The 18,627-nt window shown below is 33.1% G+C and overlaps 1 protein-coding gene and 2 long non-coding RNA genes across 17 annotated transcripts in view; 2 read left to right on the top strand and 1 right to left on the bottom strand.

The window, feature by feature from the left end:
- The window catches only part of LOC138699781 (protein FAM50 homolog), a 245,250-nt gene that overhangs the window by 14,733 nt on the left and 211,890 nt on the right, over nucleotides 1-18,627 (top strand). For all 12 annotated transcript variants that reach the window (XM_069826018.1, XM_069826010.1, XM_069825992.1 and 9 more), the window contains one exon: nucleotides 14,759-14,923. In XM_069826018.1, coding sequence (XP_069682119.1) covers nucleotides 14,759-14,923 — 165 coding nt within the window. The remainder of the gene's footprint in view (nucleotides 1-14,758; nucleotides 14,924-18,627) is intronic.
- LOC138699837 (uncharacterized) lies at nucleotides 1,185-2,761 on the top strand. Its single transcript, XR_011332086.1, has 2 exons — nucleotides 1,185-1,647; nucleotides 2,404-2,761. It is a non-coding gene; the product is annotated as an uncharacterized lncRNA (long non-coding RNA).
- Nucleotides 5,264-9,379, bottom strand: LOC138699843 (uncharacterized). Of its 4 annotated transcripts, none has more exons than XR_011332090.1 (6): nucleotides 7,963-9,379; nucleotides 7,701-7,759; nucleotides 7,493-7,552; nucleotides 6,710-6,771; nucleotides 6,479-6,607; nucleotides 5,264-6,137 (listed from the first exon to the last, which is right to left on the bottom strand). It is a non-coding gene; the product is annotated as an uncharacterized lncRNA (long non-coding RNA). The 4 variants fall into 4 exon arrangements; XR_011332092.1 differs by having other exon boundaries at nucleotides 5,264-6,607; nucleotides 7,963-8,153; nucleotides 8,841-9,377; XR_011332089.1 differs by having other exon boundaries at nucleotides 5,264-6,607; nucleotides 7,963-8,153; nucleotides 9,006-9,373.

Raw genomic sequence — 18,627 nt, 5'->3', positions numbered from 1 at the left:
TTTTCAACATACGTAATTGAATTTGCTGTTTGTAAAACAGCTGACACATCAAACAAATGACAATCGATCACATTCTTAGCATACTAAGATCGTTTTGAATAAGATATGCGTTTTCATGCAAATTTGAATATTATCCGATCCCACTTTTTAGGTGTGTAGACCTTGAGTCAGATTGTTTTGAATCCCCATTTTCATGGAATTTTCAATATGGTGATCATAGCTGTCTGCCAGCTGGTCCGTGACAAGGGCAGTGTGATTCCAACATTTTGCAATCAGTGTCGATGACTGACGGAATTGTTGACGGGGAAGAGGAGATTTAAAATTTGGTCGAGAAAAACCAGGGTCGAAGCAATCTCTTGATTTTGCAATACGTAGCATTTTGTTTACATCTCACATTGGAGGGTGGTTCTGTGATGGTGTGGGCCGAAATAAGCTTGACGGCAAAGACAAAGCTACCACTCATTGAGAATGAGAGCCTTACAGCACATTGGTACAGCTTAAAAAAAAAAAAAAAAAAGTGGCTGCACTCGTAAACAGCGAATATTTTCTAATTCCACTTAGGATAACGGTGATGTTTTTTATTTTTATTTAAGTAGGTTATTTTACAACGTTGTATCAACATCTTATGTTATTTAGCATCTGAATGATATGAAGGTGATAATGCCGGTGAAATGAGTCCGGAGTCCAGCACCAAAAGTTACCCAGCATGGTGATGTTACATGGTGCATGCGCTTTTAGAAGCAGTTTTGGAACTAAGATGTTTAAGCAGGAGTCACTCACATCTGCATCTCATAGAGCAGCAGTAGTGTGTTCGCTTAATGATTCGAAGGTTGTGAGTTCGATCCTTGTTCAAGTTATTTCATTTTGTTATCTTTCTTTAGCAATATAAATACTATTCAAATTATCACTTATATTCTGTTATCGTTTTAGTGATATAAATAATATTCAAGTTATTATTTATATTTTGTTATCGTTCTTTAGCATTATAAGTAATATTCAAGTTATAATTTTATTTTGTTATCGTACTTTAGCAATATAAATAATATTCAACTTATCATTTATACTCTGTTATCATTACGGCTAGGATTTTGATGACCTATAAATCATGAAAAAATGTCCTAAAAACAAAACATTTATGACCTAAAAATTTTTCAAAAATGCCCTAAAAATTGATCTTACATAATTGGCTTAATAGGAAAAGAGATTTTGTACTACTTAGGGCCTGTACTACGACTCTCGGATAAAGTTCTAGTTTAAACTTATCCGGCAGATGGCATATTTATCCGGAAGTTGGGTTGTAATTGCGTACTACGACTTTTGGTTATGTGCAATCTGGAGGCTAAACTTCCAGATTAGCAATCCGGGAGGCAGAGTAGCAGATTGGCGTTATCCGGAGGTTGGAACTCGGTGTTGAAATCAAGATGGCTGCACGTTGAACAGCTGGTGATTTGAAGGATCAATTTAATTTTGATACTGATTCTGATGATAAGTTCTGGAGCAGATGCTTCGTTATATCAGAACAGCAAAACGAATTAGGCCCCGTCCAAATAATTTTGAAGAATGGGATGACGAGAAATTTTTTAGACAGTTTCGAATAACGAAACCTACTACATGAAATCAATTATCAACTGAAACAAGACACAGCTCGTAAGTACGAGGTTAATAATAAGCTACACTATTTCGGTAGGTATTACATCAATATTTTGTATATAATAGCACTATAATAATTACTTTGAAGTACAGTAACCTGTAATACAGTAGAAGTGAGGTTAGAATGTTGCTTCATACAGGTGTTCTGTTGCCCTTACAAGGTATGAAGGTGATTGATATAATAATATAGGGCAACCTACAATAATAACAGTTTCAAAATACTTTTATATAAAAAATAATAACAGTATATAATATATCAAAATCCTTTATATGGTACACTACCATTTCTTCACAATTGCGTTACCACATTAAGATACAAATGTATTCACATATTTCGGTTCTAGTCAAGTCATATGTACCATAAACGAAAGAAAAATTGAGTGCCGACACCAATTTCCCAAATAAAGGTGGAAAGTTGCTGTGAAAGTGGAGTGCGGTGGAGAGGTACGGGTAGGCGGGATCGTTCTATCGAGATAGAACGGTAGTCGGCAGGGAAGGGCAACACATTCATTTCATTACTGTGTTTTCTTACTAATTAAAGGGAAAAGACAAGTTTTCGTAAGATCGAGTTAGTGACAGGTTAGTATGATTTGCATATATTTACAATTGTCTAAAAAAAAATGTCAAAACTACATCCAAACCTCTCTCTTCCAGGCTATCCTGTAGGGAGTCCTTGCCTTCTTTTGGTAACGCTATTGTAAAGATTTACCGGTAAAGTTGTAACCAAATCTCATTGTTTATACATTTTTCCAGAAATAATGCCTTACCTCCAATGGACCAACTACTACTGGTATTGAGATTCTATGCCACTGGGAGAACATTGACAACAGTAGGAGATTTTTGTGGGGTCCACGAAGTTACAGCAGGAACTGTTGTCAATCGAGCTAGTGCTGCATTTGCTGCTTGGTTTAATTGAAGTGATGACTTTTAATGCTTCATTGGGAGTAGTTTTATTTGCTCCAGTAATTAAGTGCAAGGCTTATTCCCCCCCCCCCCCCCAAGGGATTCTGTCTCTTTTTGATGCTGTTACGAATACTTCTGAATAGTATTTTAATACAGGTTTTATGTATATATTATAGGTCTTGATTAAAGTTTTCCTAGAACTGTTTCATTTTGTGTCTGCTAGTTGTTTAGTCAACTCTCCGAAGATAGATTGAAATACCAATAAGGCATCACTCATGAGTAGGCATCGGATTTTTAGGCACTAAAAATTGCAGTTTTAGGCGCCTAAAATAAGCTCAAAATTTGTAAAATTAGGCTCTATTTTAATGAAAATAGGCATTTTATGCACATCAAGGTATCATACTTATTTCTTTCACTGAGATTTTTAGTTATACACTAAAATACGCACAAAAAAGTATGTTTAAACATTAAAAAAGAATACTATATTATATTTATAAACAGAGCTGCACAAATTTAATATATTGAAACTAATGAAATAATGATTATTGATATCAAGATTACTCATTTTAAGTTATTGAAATTCAGTTCCATGCTCAGACTTTATTATAATTATCTGCACAGTACACCACCAGAATTTTTTCTAAATTCTCCACAGTTAACCTTTGCCTTTTGTCACTGAGAATCATTTTGAAAGCAGAAAAACTTCTTTCAACCGAAACTGATGTGAGAGGCGCAAATTTTAAATTAGGTACAATAGAAACATCAATACTTACTGGAACATTTACACTTTCCCCCGATATCACTCTTGATACTTTTTCCAACAATGAAAATCCTACATTCTTATTTAATACGTTGTCCCACTTATTTTTAACTTTTTTTCCCAGTTTCGCCCAAAGCAGAATGTATGTTCACTTGAGCTTCCTTTACTATTGCTATTTGGCTACAAAGAGATTGTTTTTCACTTTCTAATTGTTCAGTGCTTGCAGGTATGAAAGAAAAGTTTGATGTTATGTAGGCAATATCGTTTTTCACTCGTGAGTCATTCAGACAATCTTTCACTGCTTTCACACACGCTTTCATGCAGAAGAAGCTAAATTAGTAGCGTGAAAAGCTGCCAGCTAAGCAATTAGAATATAAGAATATCATCCCGGCAATTGTTATCAAAGTTGTAAGGAAGAACTGAATATTATGAGTACATACGTTTGACTGGAGAATTCAAAAGGTTAAAGTGTAGTGGTCTTAAAAAGAATTATACCTCAGGATAGCTCAGTCAATGTATAAATATTATAGGCCTACTCATTAAAATTAATAGAATTTATATATTTCAACTATTGTTACATACCTGTTTACTACAAATCTTGCAGAATATTATTTTTCCATCATAAGTGAATTCTGAATATTCTGTTAGCCATTGCCGGATCAATGTAGATTTTGCACTTATATTTTTCGGCATTATCGCGTTAAACTTCACAGGAAAACGTCCTACCGCTCAAAACTTCTCAACACAAATAAGGTGAGGGAAAGAGCAACTGTTAACGAGCATTCAAATGAACCGTTGTTATTGAGATTCAATTGGACAAAAATACAAAGTTCCACTTATTGTTGCATTTCCTGGTAGTGTTAACACTAGGAGGGCCTTTCTTTTAAATATTTTGTAATGGTTTACCCTATTAATTCGCAGTTTTACGACTTTTCATAAATATTTCAAAAACACTCTTTCTCCAAAAATTGTGATTTTATGACACTCTGAAGGGCAGTACAGCTAATCGGTTTCAGACCGAAAACAGTCATTTTTATAATATAGAATATCTCTGAATCGGTAGCAGCACATGTTGTGATTGTTGCCTGCTTCAAAACTAAGGTTGGTTCTTTGTCGGCATTTATGCCTCCAAACATGTTAAATTCGGTGAAATCTATTGCGAGTGTCGTGAGATTTAAAACATTTTGTTTCCTTTATCAATGGTTTCATGGCCGGTGTGAAGCAAACTTTCCACTTTTTAAATGCCTTAAATTTCGCAGTGCATGCATGTATAAATTATAAAAAGTAAGAGTAAAATGCGAAACTTTACAGTGAGTTAGGCATTTTTAGGCGAATATTAACAAATTAGGCTCTAATAACCATTTTAGGGCATTTTAGGGCACTATAAAACTCTTTGAATACCTTTCAATTTCCATGAGACACAAATATTAATAATTATTTTTATTTTTCTCCTAAAGAAACAAAATAGGCATTTGCCCTAGAATCCGATGTCTGCTCATGAGACAACTGTCAGGAGATAATGTGGTAGGGTGGCAAGTTCCCTTCTCCTTCCTTGCATATATCGCTCACCAGTAGGAGTAGGCCTAACATATTTCATTAATCAGACTTAAGATATGCTTGCTATATACAGTATTATTATTTAACAAACTGTAACAGTTTATTAAATTTTAGACGTGACAGTTTTTCTTCATTTCCTGAAAGTTTTGGAATTGGCATTTATGTTTTGCAAGGGAGCTGTTTCATTCACGCTAGGCCTAGTGATTCATGTATGCAAACATATTCATATCGTTACTTTTTATATATATTTTATTGCTTGGATCCCTCACAGTGATGTCTTAACAGGTTAAGATGATTCAAACACAAAGGTTTGATAAATACATTTTAAAAATTATGACCAGGTACACTGTAGGCTATTTAAAACAATAAAAATGCACTGTATCTGCAATTCAAATTTATTTTACATAAGCAAAATATGGTAAAACAACATTTTTCAAGAGGCACATTAATTGAAGCGTCGGCTGGAACAACGTTATAAATTATATTTGGTAAAATTTTCAGGAGCTGCAAAAATGTGTATATGCGTACAACTTTGTTCTTATGAGGGTAGCAAACTTTTGAGTGGACAAATTTCACGTACTGCATTGATGGATAGTTGCAAGCCAAGGAGTATAGCAAGGTAACATGACATACAACATTATTACACGGAAACACACCGAATGAAAATGTTGTAATTTACATCGTTGTTCCAGCTGACTCTTCAATTGTATTCAGGTACTCTGTGAATGTGTACTTAAAACAAGAGAGATGCACTATAGCTGCAATTAAATTTAAAATTTATTTATTTATTTTGTGTGAACAAAACACGACATTTTTCAGGAGACACAATAAGCATAATCATGTATTACATCCACTGTCTCATTATATATGCTATGGTACATGTCATATTTACAAATTAATAATATACAGGCTAATACATTAGAGTACATAGTAACTGTAATTAAACACAACACAAATACATATGCAAATACACAAAACTTGGAAAACTGTGGCAGAGCCAACTTCAGCTATAAGCCCCATTTGTTAGAGATCTGCACGGGCCATAATTCTTAGGCCCGGCCCATCTCGGCCTGATCTGAACCAGACCCGAACCAAACCAGAAACCTTAGATTAGTTAATAATTATCACCTGACTCGAACCTAATCCTGAAGACTAGCAGATAAAGCAGAGGCCAGAGACCACAGGGATCAAGAACAGCTGCAAGAGATTATCACTCCATTAGAAGGATGAGAAGAAGTAATCTCCCAGTCATCCAGGTCAAACAAATCTGGTCAACAAAATTAAACATATTTTTTGTTAAAACATAAAGAATGGGTGATTATTGTAGCATTTACTTTCTGCCACTAATTGAAGATGTCTTTGTAGATAGACCACTCATTAAAGAGGAGGAAAAAGTAATGTAAAAACTCCAAATCTTACTTTTGATATTCCAAACCCCATCTCTTTGCAAACATGAGGATATGACTTACTTTTATTTCAAATCATTCTATGTTATAATGTTAGATTCCAACTTTCAACTAATGTATTTTTTAAAGAAATCACTGTAATAGTACTGAAGTTCATGAATTTCTAACATCTCAAGTAAAAGTAAGTCAACATTAAACTTACAGTTCACAGATGGAGAAAGATTTTTCAATGTGGCTAATGCATTCCTCAGGGGCTTGCTTTTTCTTTCTTTCTTTTTTTTTTTTAAGCATCCTTGGGGTGTAACTCGATCAGCTATTATCCCATTATCAGCTGAAATATTTAAGAGAGGGATATATGCTTATATTCAGATCTTTCTGAGTTTAGCCTACATTACCTACACTGAATAAACCAGTAATTTCACTTAAAACTTACTTTCATTACACTGTGTAAATACCCGTACAGTGGAAGACCTTCACCTGCTGCACCAGCTGACTCTGTAATATTTTAAGAGTGGAATTAATTCATAAGATATTTAATTCTGGAGAAAGATGATGTTTATCATAAATGTGTGGACACTTCAAAGTCAGCAGCTGTAACAGTATTGTATTTTCTAACGTGCTATTAATCCAAACTCATTTTTAACAATAAGAAAGTGAAGCTGCAATAAAAAGAGAGAGAGAAAACCAAGCTAATAGTTCTATTGTAAATAGAGTATAGTCAGTTTCTGTTTTACCTTATGAAAAGATATTTTTCAGTTTTTCTGTACACAAAAAATCATTCACAAGTTTCAAAATGAGAATCCTCATGGTAAAATTGAAATACAACTTAACATAATGTGGCCTAATCTAATTACAAACCCATTACAGAGAAATCTCAAAATAAATTCTTCAGTTTAGTGTACTTTCTATTTTTAGGCCTACATTTATAAATTTCAAATTCCCACTCAAATCCCACATAATATTATAATACAATGATGTTTAGTTTTTATGACATCCATTTCTTGTGACCATTTCATCATTATGTACAATTTATATTTTAACAATTTTTTTTGCATCTAATTTATCTACTGCTTGCTGCAGATTTCATATAGTATGTGTGTTAGTTTTATTTTCAACATGTTGGCTGAAAATGTGTTTACATGTTACAGCTATTTCAGATTGGAAAAGGATCATACGTAGAATGTGAAAGAATGTTTTGTAGTATAAATCAAATTACCTGGAGATATTGTTGGGATGTCCAGTTTCACTTCAAAAACTAAAGAATTGCACTGTGAACCTGAATGGTAATAATAGAAATAATAGAATTATAAAGTAATACCGACATTAAATTAAATTTGTATAACAATTTTCAAGAATCTAATATTTTCTTTTATCTCTAAAGCTCATCATCTCTTCTTCTGACTCTTAATTCCTTACACACTAACCTCATTCGTGTTATTAGCTGCACTGGTATCAGTGGAACTTGGTTTAGTTACTACTTCGGCTGTAACAAAAGTAAGTAAATAAATAAATGAGTGAATGAATGAATAAATAAATAAATAAAAAGAATTCAAACTTGTGTTATACAATTTCCTCTGCTTATTATGTAATAATTGTATAAATTAACATATAAGTGAACTTATGCATTGAATATTAATAAAAATCACTGAGAAATCACTCAATTGATAGGAGAATTAAATCACTTACCTTGGCTAAGTTTGGATTTGGTTTTGCTTCAGTTGGAGGGGCTCCAATTGTTTGTAGCCTGCATTGTCTCTCTGCAGCAGCAATTTTCTTTGTGTTCTTTTCCAAGAATTCAAATTTGCTTCTCAGCTGTTTTCAGGTCCTTGTATTTGTGCTGATGTTACTATATTCTTCCCATGCTTCATTCTATATTACTAAAAAGGAAGTAAAACTAGGTTAATTCCATATGCAACCTACAACATTAGAAGATATACTGTAATTCTCTTTTTCCCTTATCTAAGTTTCTATACTTGGGTAAGCAAGAGCTTTTAATGGACGATTGTCAGTACAATATCAAACATGACTATACTGTACATAGAAACTTTGGAAAAAACTGAATATCTTCTGTTTCTGTGTTATTTTACGAGGTGTTGAATGTGCATTACAGTGAGTGATTATAGTCGAACTGGTAGCAGCAACAGATATTGCATTTTAGTGGAAACGTCTCTCCACCTCATGATGTTCTTTTAAAAAATAATGTTAGGCCCTATCTGTGATCGAATGGTATTATAGGCCTAATACAAAATATCCGCCCATTTACTAACAGTAAAATACGTAGGCCTAACATACTGAAATATTGGTAATTTGCTAGGAACAGTGTACCTTGCTGTACTAATGTTGGTTAGAAATCCCAGGCCAAAAACAGCATTCATTATTATCAGTATCAGTGAACGTTTCTTTTTAAACGAGTTACTATGCCTTCGACCCATGATTTGAAGCCGTGAGTACATTATTTCTAAAAAAATTACCGAAATAGGCCCTATTCACTAATAATGTAGGCTATACAACAAACTGAAAGCACACTTAATATTAATTACAATACAAAAATAATTGCCACCTACACTTCTTGTGCAGTTACACATGAATAAAACAATGATTATGGAGAAAAACGCACTTTTGCTGGAACCCGCACCCGTCCTCTTTAGGCCTACTAATTAAAACCAAAATATTATCATATTGTAGGAATTATTACTATTCGAAAAGAAACATAACCTTTAAAATCTTACCTTTTGCTTCCATGTAAAGTTTCTTCATACAGTATGTGTAAGTTTCTGTTCTTCACTCTGTTATTTTCTTGGCTGGAGCTTCAGCATTATAATAAATAATAACAATAATGCTTACAATAAAACCTCAAAATAAATAGTACCATATAAACACGGAACATAAACATGAAATACGCGGGGAAAGGTATACCAACGCAATAAATTTCACTACATTTTCAGTAACTTCATTGCCAACGTAATAAAAATGTTACTATATCTTCCGGATAACAATCCTGCAGTTAAAATCCGCTGGTAGTACAGAACAAAATATTTAACTTCCAGATTGCTAACCTGGAGTATACGAATCTGGAGCTTTAACAGGCGATCGTAGTACAGGCCCTTAATATTTAGACTAGTAATTAAATTAAATTTTATATAATTTTTTCTAAGTAGTACACTTTAATTAATTATTTTACCTGATGTAGTTTCCATGTATGATCGTTCACCTCTGATTCAGCATGTGAACGTAAGGTCAGCAGTCAGCTGGTTGGTCTTCGCCCTTCATGGGCTGTAGCGCCATGGATTTACTTTACTTTTAGTTTCCATGTAGTCTACCACAAGGCCACTCTTATCCGGAATTAGCAAGTATAGAGGAGTCTATATTGAAGGGATGGTTGGACTGATCTATTACATGGGGTATACTACGTTAAAATGACAATATTTGTGTAGGAAAACGATTAAAATATTATTCAAAATAATGGGTATTAATGGACAAAATATGTAAGAGAATATCGAAGGAAATAAACATTATTTTACATTAATAATGGGGATATATGGCCAAAATTAAATGAAAATGCCTAAAAAATGACTGAATAAAACAGAAGATGCTCTTATGAGTTGAAACAGGCAAAAAATGCAAAAAAATGCCCAAACAAATATGTCTTAAAACACTCAGATCATCACATCACATATAAATACTAAAGCAGCTGTGTTTCTGGCTTACTAGAAAAAAGATGCAATTTCATCAAAATCCTAGCCCTAGTTATCATTCTTTAGCATTATAAATAATATTCAAGTTAGGCTATCATTTATATTCTGTTATCATTATCTAGCAGTATAAATAATATTCAAGTTATTTTATTTTTTTATCGTTTATTAGCATTATAAATAATATTCAAGTTGTCATTTGTATTCTATTCTCGTTCTTTAGCGTTGTTATCATTTGTTAGCAATATAAATAATATTCAAGTTATCATTTGTATTCTGTTATTATTCTTTAGGACTATAAATAATATTGAAGTTATTTTATTTTGTTATAGTTCTTTAGCGATATAAATAATATTTAACTTATCATATATATTGTTATCGTTCTTTAGCGTTATAAATAATATTCAAGTTATTTTATTTTGTTATCGTTCTTTAGCAATATAAATAAGATTCAAGTTATCATTTATATTCTGTTATCGTTCATTAGTGATATAAATAATATTCAAGTTATCATTTAGGCTATACTCTGTTATCATTCTTTAGCATTATAAATAATATTCAAGTTATCATTTTATTCTATTTTATTATCGTTCTTTAGTGATATAAATAATATTGAAGTTATCATGTGTATTCTGTTATCGTTCTTTAGCATTATAAATAACATTTAAGTTATCATTTTATTTTGTTACCATTTGTTAGTGATATAAATAATATTCAAATTATCATTTGTATTCTGTTATCGTTCTTTAGTGGTATAAATAATATTCAAGTTATCATTTTATTTTGTTATCATTCTTTACTGATATATCTTATATATAAAAGTCAATGTGGCTATGTATGTATGTACTCTGTACAAATCTACACGCTTTGACCGATATTTGCCAAAGTTTGCACATTTAACCTTCATAACCAGGAGAAGAACATAGGCTACATTAAAATCGGACAAATGGACGTTAAATTAATTAAAAAAATAAAAAATAAAATTATATACGATCAAGCATTCATGTATAATATTAAATGCAATCTTCTACAGTCAATTGTTCTTTATTATTGTCTGTTGTATTCATCGACTTTCACGAGGCCGTGGAAGAAAGAGCACAAAAGCATTGTTGATACATCATGAAGGCAAAAATTTAGACAATTTGTTCATACAATAAGTATCTTTCCGCAGTCCAGGACCGTAGTATGAGTTTCTTGATACAGTTGTAGATAGTGAGCAGGCTGTATTTTATCCAACTGAATTCGTGCATTCTTTGAAACCACATAATTTAATAGCCTACTTAATTTTGAATCACCAATAGTACCGGAACTATTGCGAAATATTGACATGCCAAAATTATGCAATGGAACAAGAATTGGCGTGAGAAAAAAAGGTAATATAAGTGGCAATATTAACTGATAAAACAAAAGGAGAACATGTTTTTACCTCACGTATGCCTATGATACCTACTAACTTGCCTTTCGAATTTAAGCAACTGCAATTTTATTTCAGTGGGACTAGCATTTGTAATGGCCATATTAAAATAAAGCTTAGGGACAGTCACTCAAAGTTGCAATATTAACTTTGAAACTCCGTGTTTTTCACATTCCCAACTATGCAGCTTGCTCTCGAATGGGCACACCTATACATATTTTATATACATATATTTATGCAAAGGAGGGGAAAACAAAGCATTTTACACATATCAAAAAGCAACTCGATATTTTTGTTATGTTGCTAATGTTAGTATGTGAATGTACGTACTAAGCCCAGTTAAAATAACATTGTATTAATTCTAAATTATACGTCTCTCTAAATATTGTTGTTCATGTCCGAAAATGTGTTACTGCGAGATTCTATCTGTATAATCACGTTGCCAATCAGTTAAGGATTGTGGAAAGAACAATGTCTTAATTTCTAAAATATACATAGGTCTATCCCACAATATTATTATTTATGTTAAAAAGTGACTTATTGCGAAATTATATATTGCATCTTCATTTTGTATACAAAATAAGATATAATATAATTAATATGTTCTTAATTTCTGAGATACAATTTCTCAAGTCATATTTAAAAAACTTAGTATGATATAAACTGGCGTACAGCGGTCAAGGGGTAAAAAATATTCGAATATAAATTAAATTACATGACGTACATAAGCTTATTGATTCTTTGGTATGACCGATAGAGAGATACATTTTTGCTGACGGTGACACCCCAAAGAGTTAAGACTGTTAATAAGGGAATTCCCTATTTATTGTCAGCTCTTTCTGAAGTTCAAGTACACATAGTCATGAACTGACGTGAAATGTGTGTCAGAACAGCTTCACATCAATGTACGGATCTTACATCATTTGATCTACATTTACGGTGGGGAGGAAAAGAGATAGCAGAAAGGTTGTAATGCTTTTTAATACTCTAACGCTCACTAATAATATACTGTAAGGAACTTGAAATTTAACAGTCACTGGCCACCAGAGATGAAATGTGAGATCTGTAGAACATTGGGTCAACGCTGTGTGGTGTATAGGGACCAAGGGGTGTGTTTTTATTTTGCTGAAATTCAAGACAATGCTAAGTCATTTAAAGTTCGTGTGACTGTAGCCTGTATATATTTTCGTTGGTTTTACTTTGTTTATAGTTCGATTTTTTCTATTATATTATTTTATTTCTGGTGATGTAGAAGAGATAGTCTAGTGGCCTTAACTACACCAGATTAAATGCATAAACAAAAATAAAAATATATACGTATATATAATTAAATTAAAAAAACAGTTAAACACAAGGCTCATGATGCAATGTTTTGTTCTCGGTGCCTGACCTACAGCTGTTTTAAATTGAGTTAACCCTGGTAGGCATTAATTATTTGATGTAAGTGACGCTATGTAATGATTCATCTTTATGAACAAGGTTGTCTATAGTTCAGTTTCCGAGATTTCCGAAACGTCTAACAACCAGTTTAATTAAAAATAGAAGCAAAAATGAAAACCTGGGCAGTGCCGGGTGTTCCAAGCTAGTGTAATATAAATTTAATATTAAATTTGAAACAGTTGCATAATACTAGTGTTAGTTTTTTCTTCTTATATTATTACATTATACTATCCTGTAACAATAAAATCAATATGAATGACGAAGATTTGAACCTGAGATGTTAACATCTAAATTCTCACGTGCTTCTGACTGAGCTATGGGACACAAATAAAGAAGCATATGCGGAAAAATTGGCCCAATTCTCCAAGATTTGTGGAAACTCATCCAGAATGCCTGAGAAGCCGAGACTGAGAACTGAAAAGCCTAGTCGATTCCATGCCCACTCGACTACAAGATGTGATCGAGATGGAAGGAAGACGAACTAAATATTGAATCGTAATTTTTTGTTTTGTTTCTTTTAACTTTTAATTCTCTGAAGTTTCTAAGGCAGACGCCTGTAAGTTTGTTTTGTTTATGCTCTGAAAGATATTTTTATTGAGAATATAATCTTTCTTTCCATTTGCAGCCATAATGTCATAATAAGCAATGATAAAGTCATGGCATAATACATTCATGAACCTGATGTTAATTACTAAAACAGTCATAAAAGAGACAGGAGCAATTATATTTTCTCTCTCTCTTAAAAACAGAAAAAAAAAAAAAAAACACTAGGTTGTGTTTGAACACACGACCTCAGGAATACCAGCCCAAAACGCTACCATTACGCTACAACAGTAACACGGAGAATACCTTAATTATAACTGTAAATATTAGGCAATGTGGTCCAACAACATTTAACATCACCTATCTTCGAATTGTAATGGAGATACCTGAAGGGAACTTTGTTTCTAGAGAGCGGCCACTTTTCTTTTGTCAGCTGTACATCCAGGAAATCCTTCAGTAGCATGTTGTGCCATTTACTCCACTTCTTGGTGATGGTGTTTTGCTGATGCATGACATTGCACGCCTCTATGAGGCCCAAGTGTGCAACAGTTCCTAATGAGGTGGGGATTCATGTTATTGAATGGTCTGTTCGAAGTTTAGATTTGAATCTTATTGAGTAGCTGTAGGGTAATCTTGGAAGAAGGGTTCAACAGCATTACCCAGACGCTCAAATTGTTTGTCAAAATACTGAATACTGAATTTAGTGAAATCCCCATAGCTTCTGAAAGTTCCTTACATGTCGCTTGATGATCTTTAAGAGCATCTGCCACAAGTTTCACACTTTGTTAATATGTTGATGTTTTTGGCTTTCTTGGTCTTGCATCATCGTCTAAGCTGACATGAAAATGAGTAGCCCAACGAGAAACTACTACAGTCCATTTTAAGTTCACCAAAAACTCTACTCTGCTGTGGATTTCTTTGAGATTTTACCACATAAAGAATCGATCTATGATCTTTAATTGTCACAGTACCTGAGACACATGTAGGCTCCATTTCTAACTCTCATTACCTAAATACAGCGTATGCTATGGACAAAATGAACATGCGTGCTTGTTCCTCAAAGCTTCAACTACAACTGACTTAATTTTTATTGGTGTTGCATCATCCACTTCACAGTTCTGGCAACCTGTGCATTATTTATGGAATGACCCTCATAGATGTATTAGGTTAAATCGATGTAGATTAACCCAAACTGCATTATCCTAAAGTATTTCACGTTCCTCGGAGACACCCTATATATGTGTGCGTGTATATATATCTGTGTATGTGTGCACACGCTGGGGGGAAGGGGATGTTTTTTTTTCTTTTCTTTTTTTATAGTCAACTGCCCAGGTCTTGAATCTGCATAGTAAGTAATTGAATATAAACTTGTTTACTTTATTCCATGTTGTAGAGTTCTACCATTGGATTGGTAACACTTGATGAAATGAAAGCTAAGCAAGAAAACATTGTGAAAGAAAGAGAAAGAAAGTTAGCTCAGAAACAACTGGAAAAAGAACAAGAAAAACAACGACAACTAGAAGCTAAACAAGCTGAAAAGAATAGACAAAAACAGCAGGTAAGCACAATTTTATATGCAAGTATCATCCAGTAAGTAATACCTGTTAGGATTTTAAAAGCAACACAATACTTAGTTAAAAATCCAGTTACTGCTATAAGAATATGGTCACATTGGAACACATGATTGGAAGTTGTTAATAGGATGACAGCTGAGACCCCATGCACCTGCCCATCCTTGCTAGCAGTATTCCTTATATAGGCTACCGTATTGTAATGAGCTGCTCACAACAATACAAGGCATCATTTTTTTCTATGATAATGATGATATTAAAATATTACCAACATAACGAAAATAAAATTTACTCGGTAATGTAATGTAACATACATAAAATTAAATGTACTCGAAAGTATCAAACAAACAATTAACCCTAAGTTACACTACACTATCTTACTTAGTTACTTAGGCATTTAGAGAACCTGGAAGTTCATTGCTGTCCTCACGTAAGCCTGCAATCGTCCCTATCCTGAGCAAGATTAATCCAGTCTCTGCCATCACATCCCACCTCCCTCAATTCCATTTTAACATTACCCTCCCATTTACGTCTCAGTCTCCCTCTAGCTTCCCAATTAACACTCTAAACACAATCAGAGTACAAACAATTACGTACCAAAGTTACCCAAGAAATTCGAAACTTCGACACATGCATGACATTATTGGACCATCTTCAAACACATCAGCACTATGGCGAGACTTGAAAACAATCGGCATAGGGAGTCAGAATGACCAAGTAAACGACTTTTCTATTTCACTGGATGCTCTTAATAACCATTTTACCACAATACACTCACAACCAATTGACCCCAAGGAGAGAGAACAGACAATGCACAGACTACTGCAAGTGACCTGTCAAACGAGCGAGAAATTTTATTTCACATACATAACAGACTTAGACGTAAAGAAAGCTATAAAAAGGGTAAGTACTAAAGCTGAAGGAGTTGACTGCATCAGCATTGTTCTACTGTGTAAAATCAGAGACATAATATTGCCAACTGTGACATACATCTTTAATGCCTCGCTTATGACCTCCACATATCCGACTCTATGGAAGAAAGCTTATGTACGTCCCCTTCCTAAAAATAATAATCCTTCAAACCTAAATGATTATCGGCCTATAAGCATCCTGTCCACCCTGTCAAAAGCATTGGAACACATTGTTCACAAACAATTGACGGACTTCTTGAACGAATACAATTTATTTTATGAATCTCAGACAGGCTTCAGAACTGGACATAGCACAAATACAGCATTACTTAAAGTTACGGAAGACATACGGGAAGCCTCCGATAAACAAAAATTGACCATTTTGACACTTCTTGACTTCAGCAAAGCCTTTGACTCAGTTGACGTAGATCTGTTACTATGCAAGCTCCGAGCCCTTAATTTATCAGAAAGTTCAGTGTCGTGGTTTACCTCCAACCTTCAAGTACGCCAACAATATGTACGGATCTGTGTTCGTTTTTCTTCCTGGCATACCGTGGGTGCAGGTGTACCACAGGGTTCAGTTCTTGGACCTCTACTTTCTACGATCTATATACATGACATATCACAATCTGTTAAACACTGTAGACATATCCTATTTGCTGACACTGACGACTTACAAATATATATCTCTGCACCTATATCGGCACTAAATTACGCAATAAATGAAGTAAACAGTGACCTAAAATCAGTTATTTCATGGACGAAAAAGTTTGGACTGAAATTGAACTCAGAGAAATCACAGGCAATTATAATGGGACATCAACGACTTTTAAGTAAATTAAACACAGGTGACTTATCTCCTGTTAAAATGAATGAAACTTTATCCCTTACAGTGATAGAGTAAAATATCTAGGAATTTATATGAACAAAAACTTAAGTTGGAATGCTCAAATCACACACGCATGTAAAATAATTTTTATGAAAATTCACGCACTAAAAAGACTTCGAAATTTCCTTCCGTTGCTTCTCAAGAAGAATTTAGTGCAGTCGCTCTTGATGCCTCATTTTGATTACTGTGACACTCTACACTGATCTTAACATGAGACTGACAGACAAACTACAGTGTGTTCATAATGCATGTGTTTGATTTATTTGCAACTTCTGTAGATCTGACCATATCACCCTTCACTAAATATGCTGTCCTGGGCCCATCTCAAAGAGCGAAGAACTATTCACTCTCTCACTTTACTCTTCATTTTTCTTCAAACCTCTAACCCTAACTACTTAGCTTCTTGTTTTCAACATTTGTCCTCACATCACGAAATAGATACTCGCTCACAACACCATATCACACTCTCCATTCCTAAACACAGAACATCCTTCTACTCTTCATCTTTCACAGTCTCTGCAGCTCATCTCTGGAACTCTCTACCACAACATGTCAGAGACTGTCGGACATTGTCTACTTTCAAAAATAAATTAAAATTGCACTTTTTGAATTAGATTCCTTTCAGTTATAAGCCCTTTTCTCTGCAATAGTTTTGTAAAAATATAGGCTATATATTTTTTTCCTTCCTTTCCCCTTTTTGTTCTTTTTATCAGCCGATGAATTTATTATCATAGCCTTTTTATTGTGAATTTTATTTAATATTCGTATTTCTTTTCTTTTTTATTATTATTTTATTACATTCCATTTTGTTATATTCTACTTTACGTTTTCCATATTAACCATTTGTACTAAATGAGTTGCTTTTACTATATTCCAATGTATTTTACTTTCTTTTTTCTATTATTGTATTATTTTCATGTTGTTTAGTGTCGATTTTATTATGCTATTATTATTATTATTATTATTATTATTATTATTATTATTATTATTATTATTATTATTTTTTAATATGTTAGTATTCTGTTCTTTAACTTTTTGTTAAATTTTAACTGCTTGTATACTTTGTGACCTGGTAGAGTGTAAGAGAAGGCCCTATTGCCTTAACTCTGCCAGTATAAATAAGGAATTGTTGTAAATAAAAATAATAATAATAATAATAATAATAATAATAATAATAATAATAATAATAATACTCTCACAGATTACATCCCAATACCAAAAAAACTGACAAATTTATCAAAAGAGAATTACATAAAAATAATAAAAACAATATTACTAGTACAAAACCTGAAATATTTCATCAAAATTTTACTTCCAAAGAATTAACTCTAGCTTTACAAAATTTAAAAACCAAGAAATCTCCTGGCCCCGATAACATTCATTCCGAATTTTTGAAACATCTGGGGGAAAAAGCCAAGTCTGTACTTTTATCCATTTTCAATTTATCATGGAACACCTCAGTTCCTGCAGCTTGGAAAAAAGCAATCATTGTACCAATTCACAAAAAAGGGAAACCTGCTCATGATGTTAATAGTTATCGACCAATAGCACTATTAAGCATGATAGCAAAAACCATGGAGTCCATGATCTCCAACAGATTAACTTGGTATTTAGAATCCCAAAATCTTTTATCACCAAGACAAGCCGGCTTTTGACAACTACACTCTACCAATGAACAAGTCATACGCCTCGGCCAAGAAATAAAAGACAGTTTTAACAAGAAAGAAGATACCTTGGCAATATTTATTGACTTTCAGCTAGCATATGACTCTGTTTGGAGAAATAAATTATTACTAAAACTCCAGAAATTAGGTATCTCCAGCAATATGTTCAGATGGATATCAGAATTCCTTAGTCAACGATTCATTGCCACTAAATTCAATAACTCACT

Source organism: Periplaneta americana, chromosome 1, assembly GCF_040183065.1.
Source record: "Periplaneta americana isolate PAMFEO1 chromosome 1, P.americana_PAMFEO1_priV1, whole genome shotgun sequence".
In the NCBI taxonomy this organism is placed as follows: Eukaryota; Metazoa; Arthropoda; class Insecta; order Blattodea; family Blattidae; genus Periplaneta; species Periplaneta americana.
This window is presented reverse-complemented; position numbering and strand designations above follow the sequence as displayed.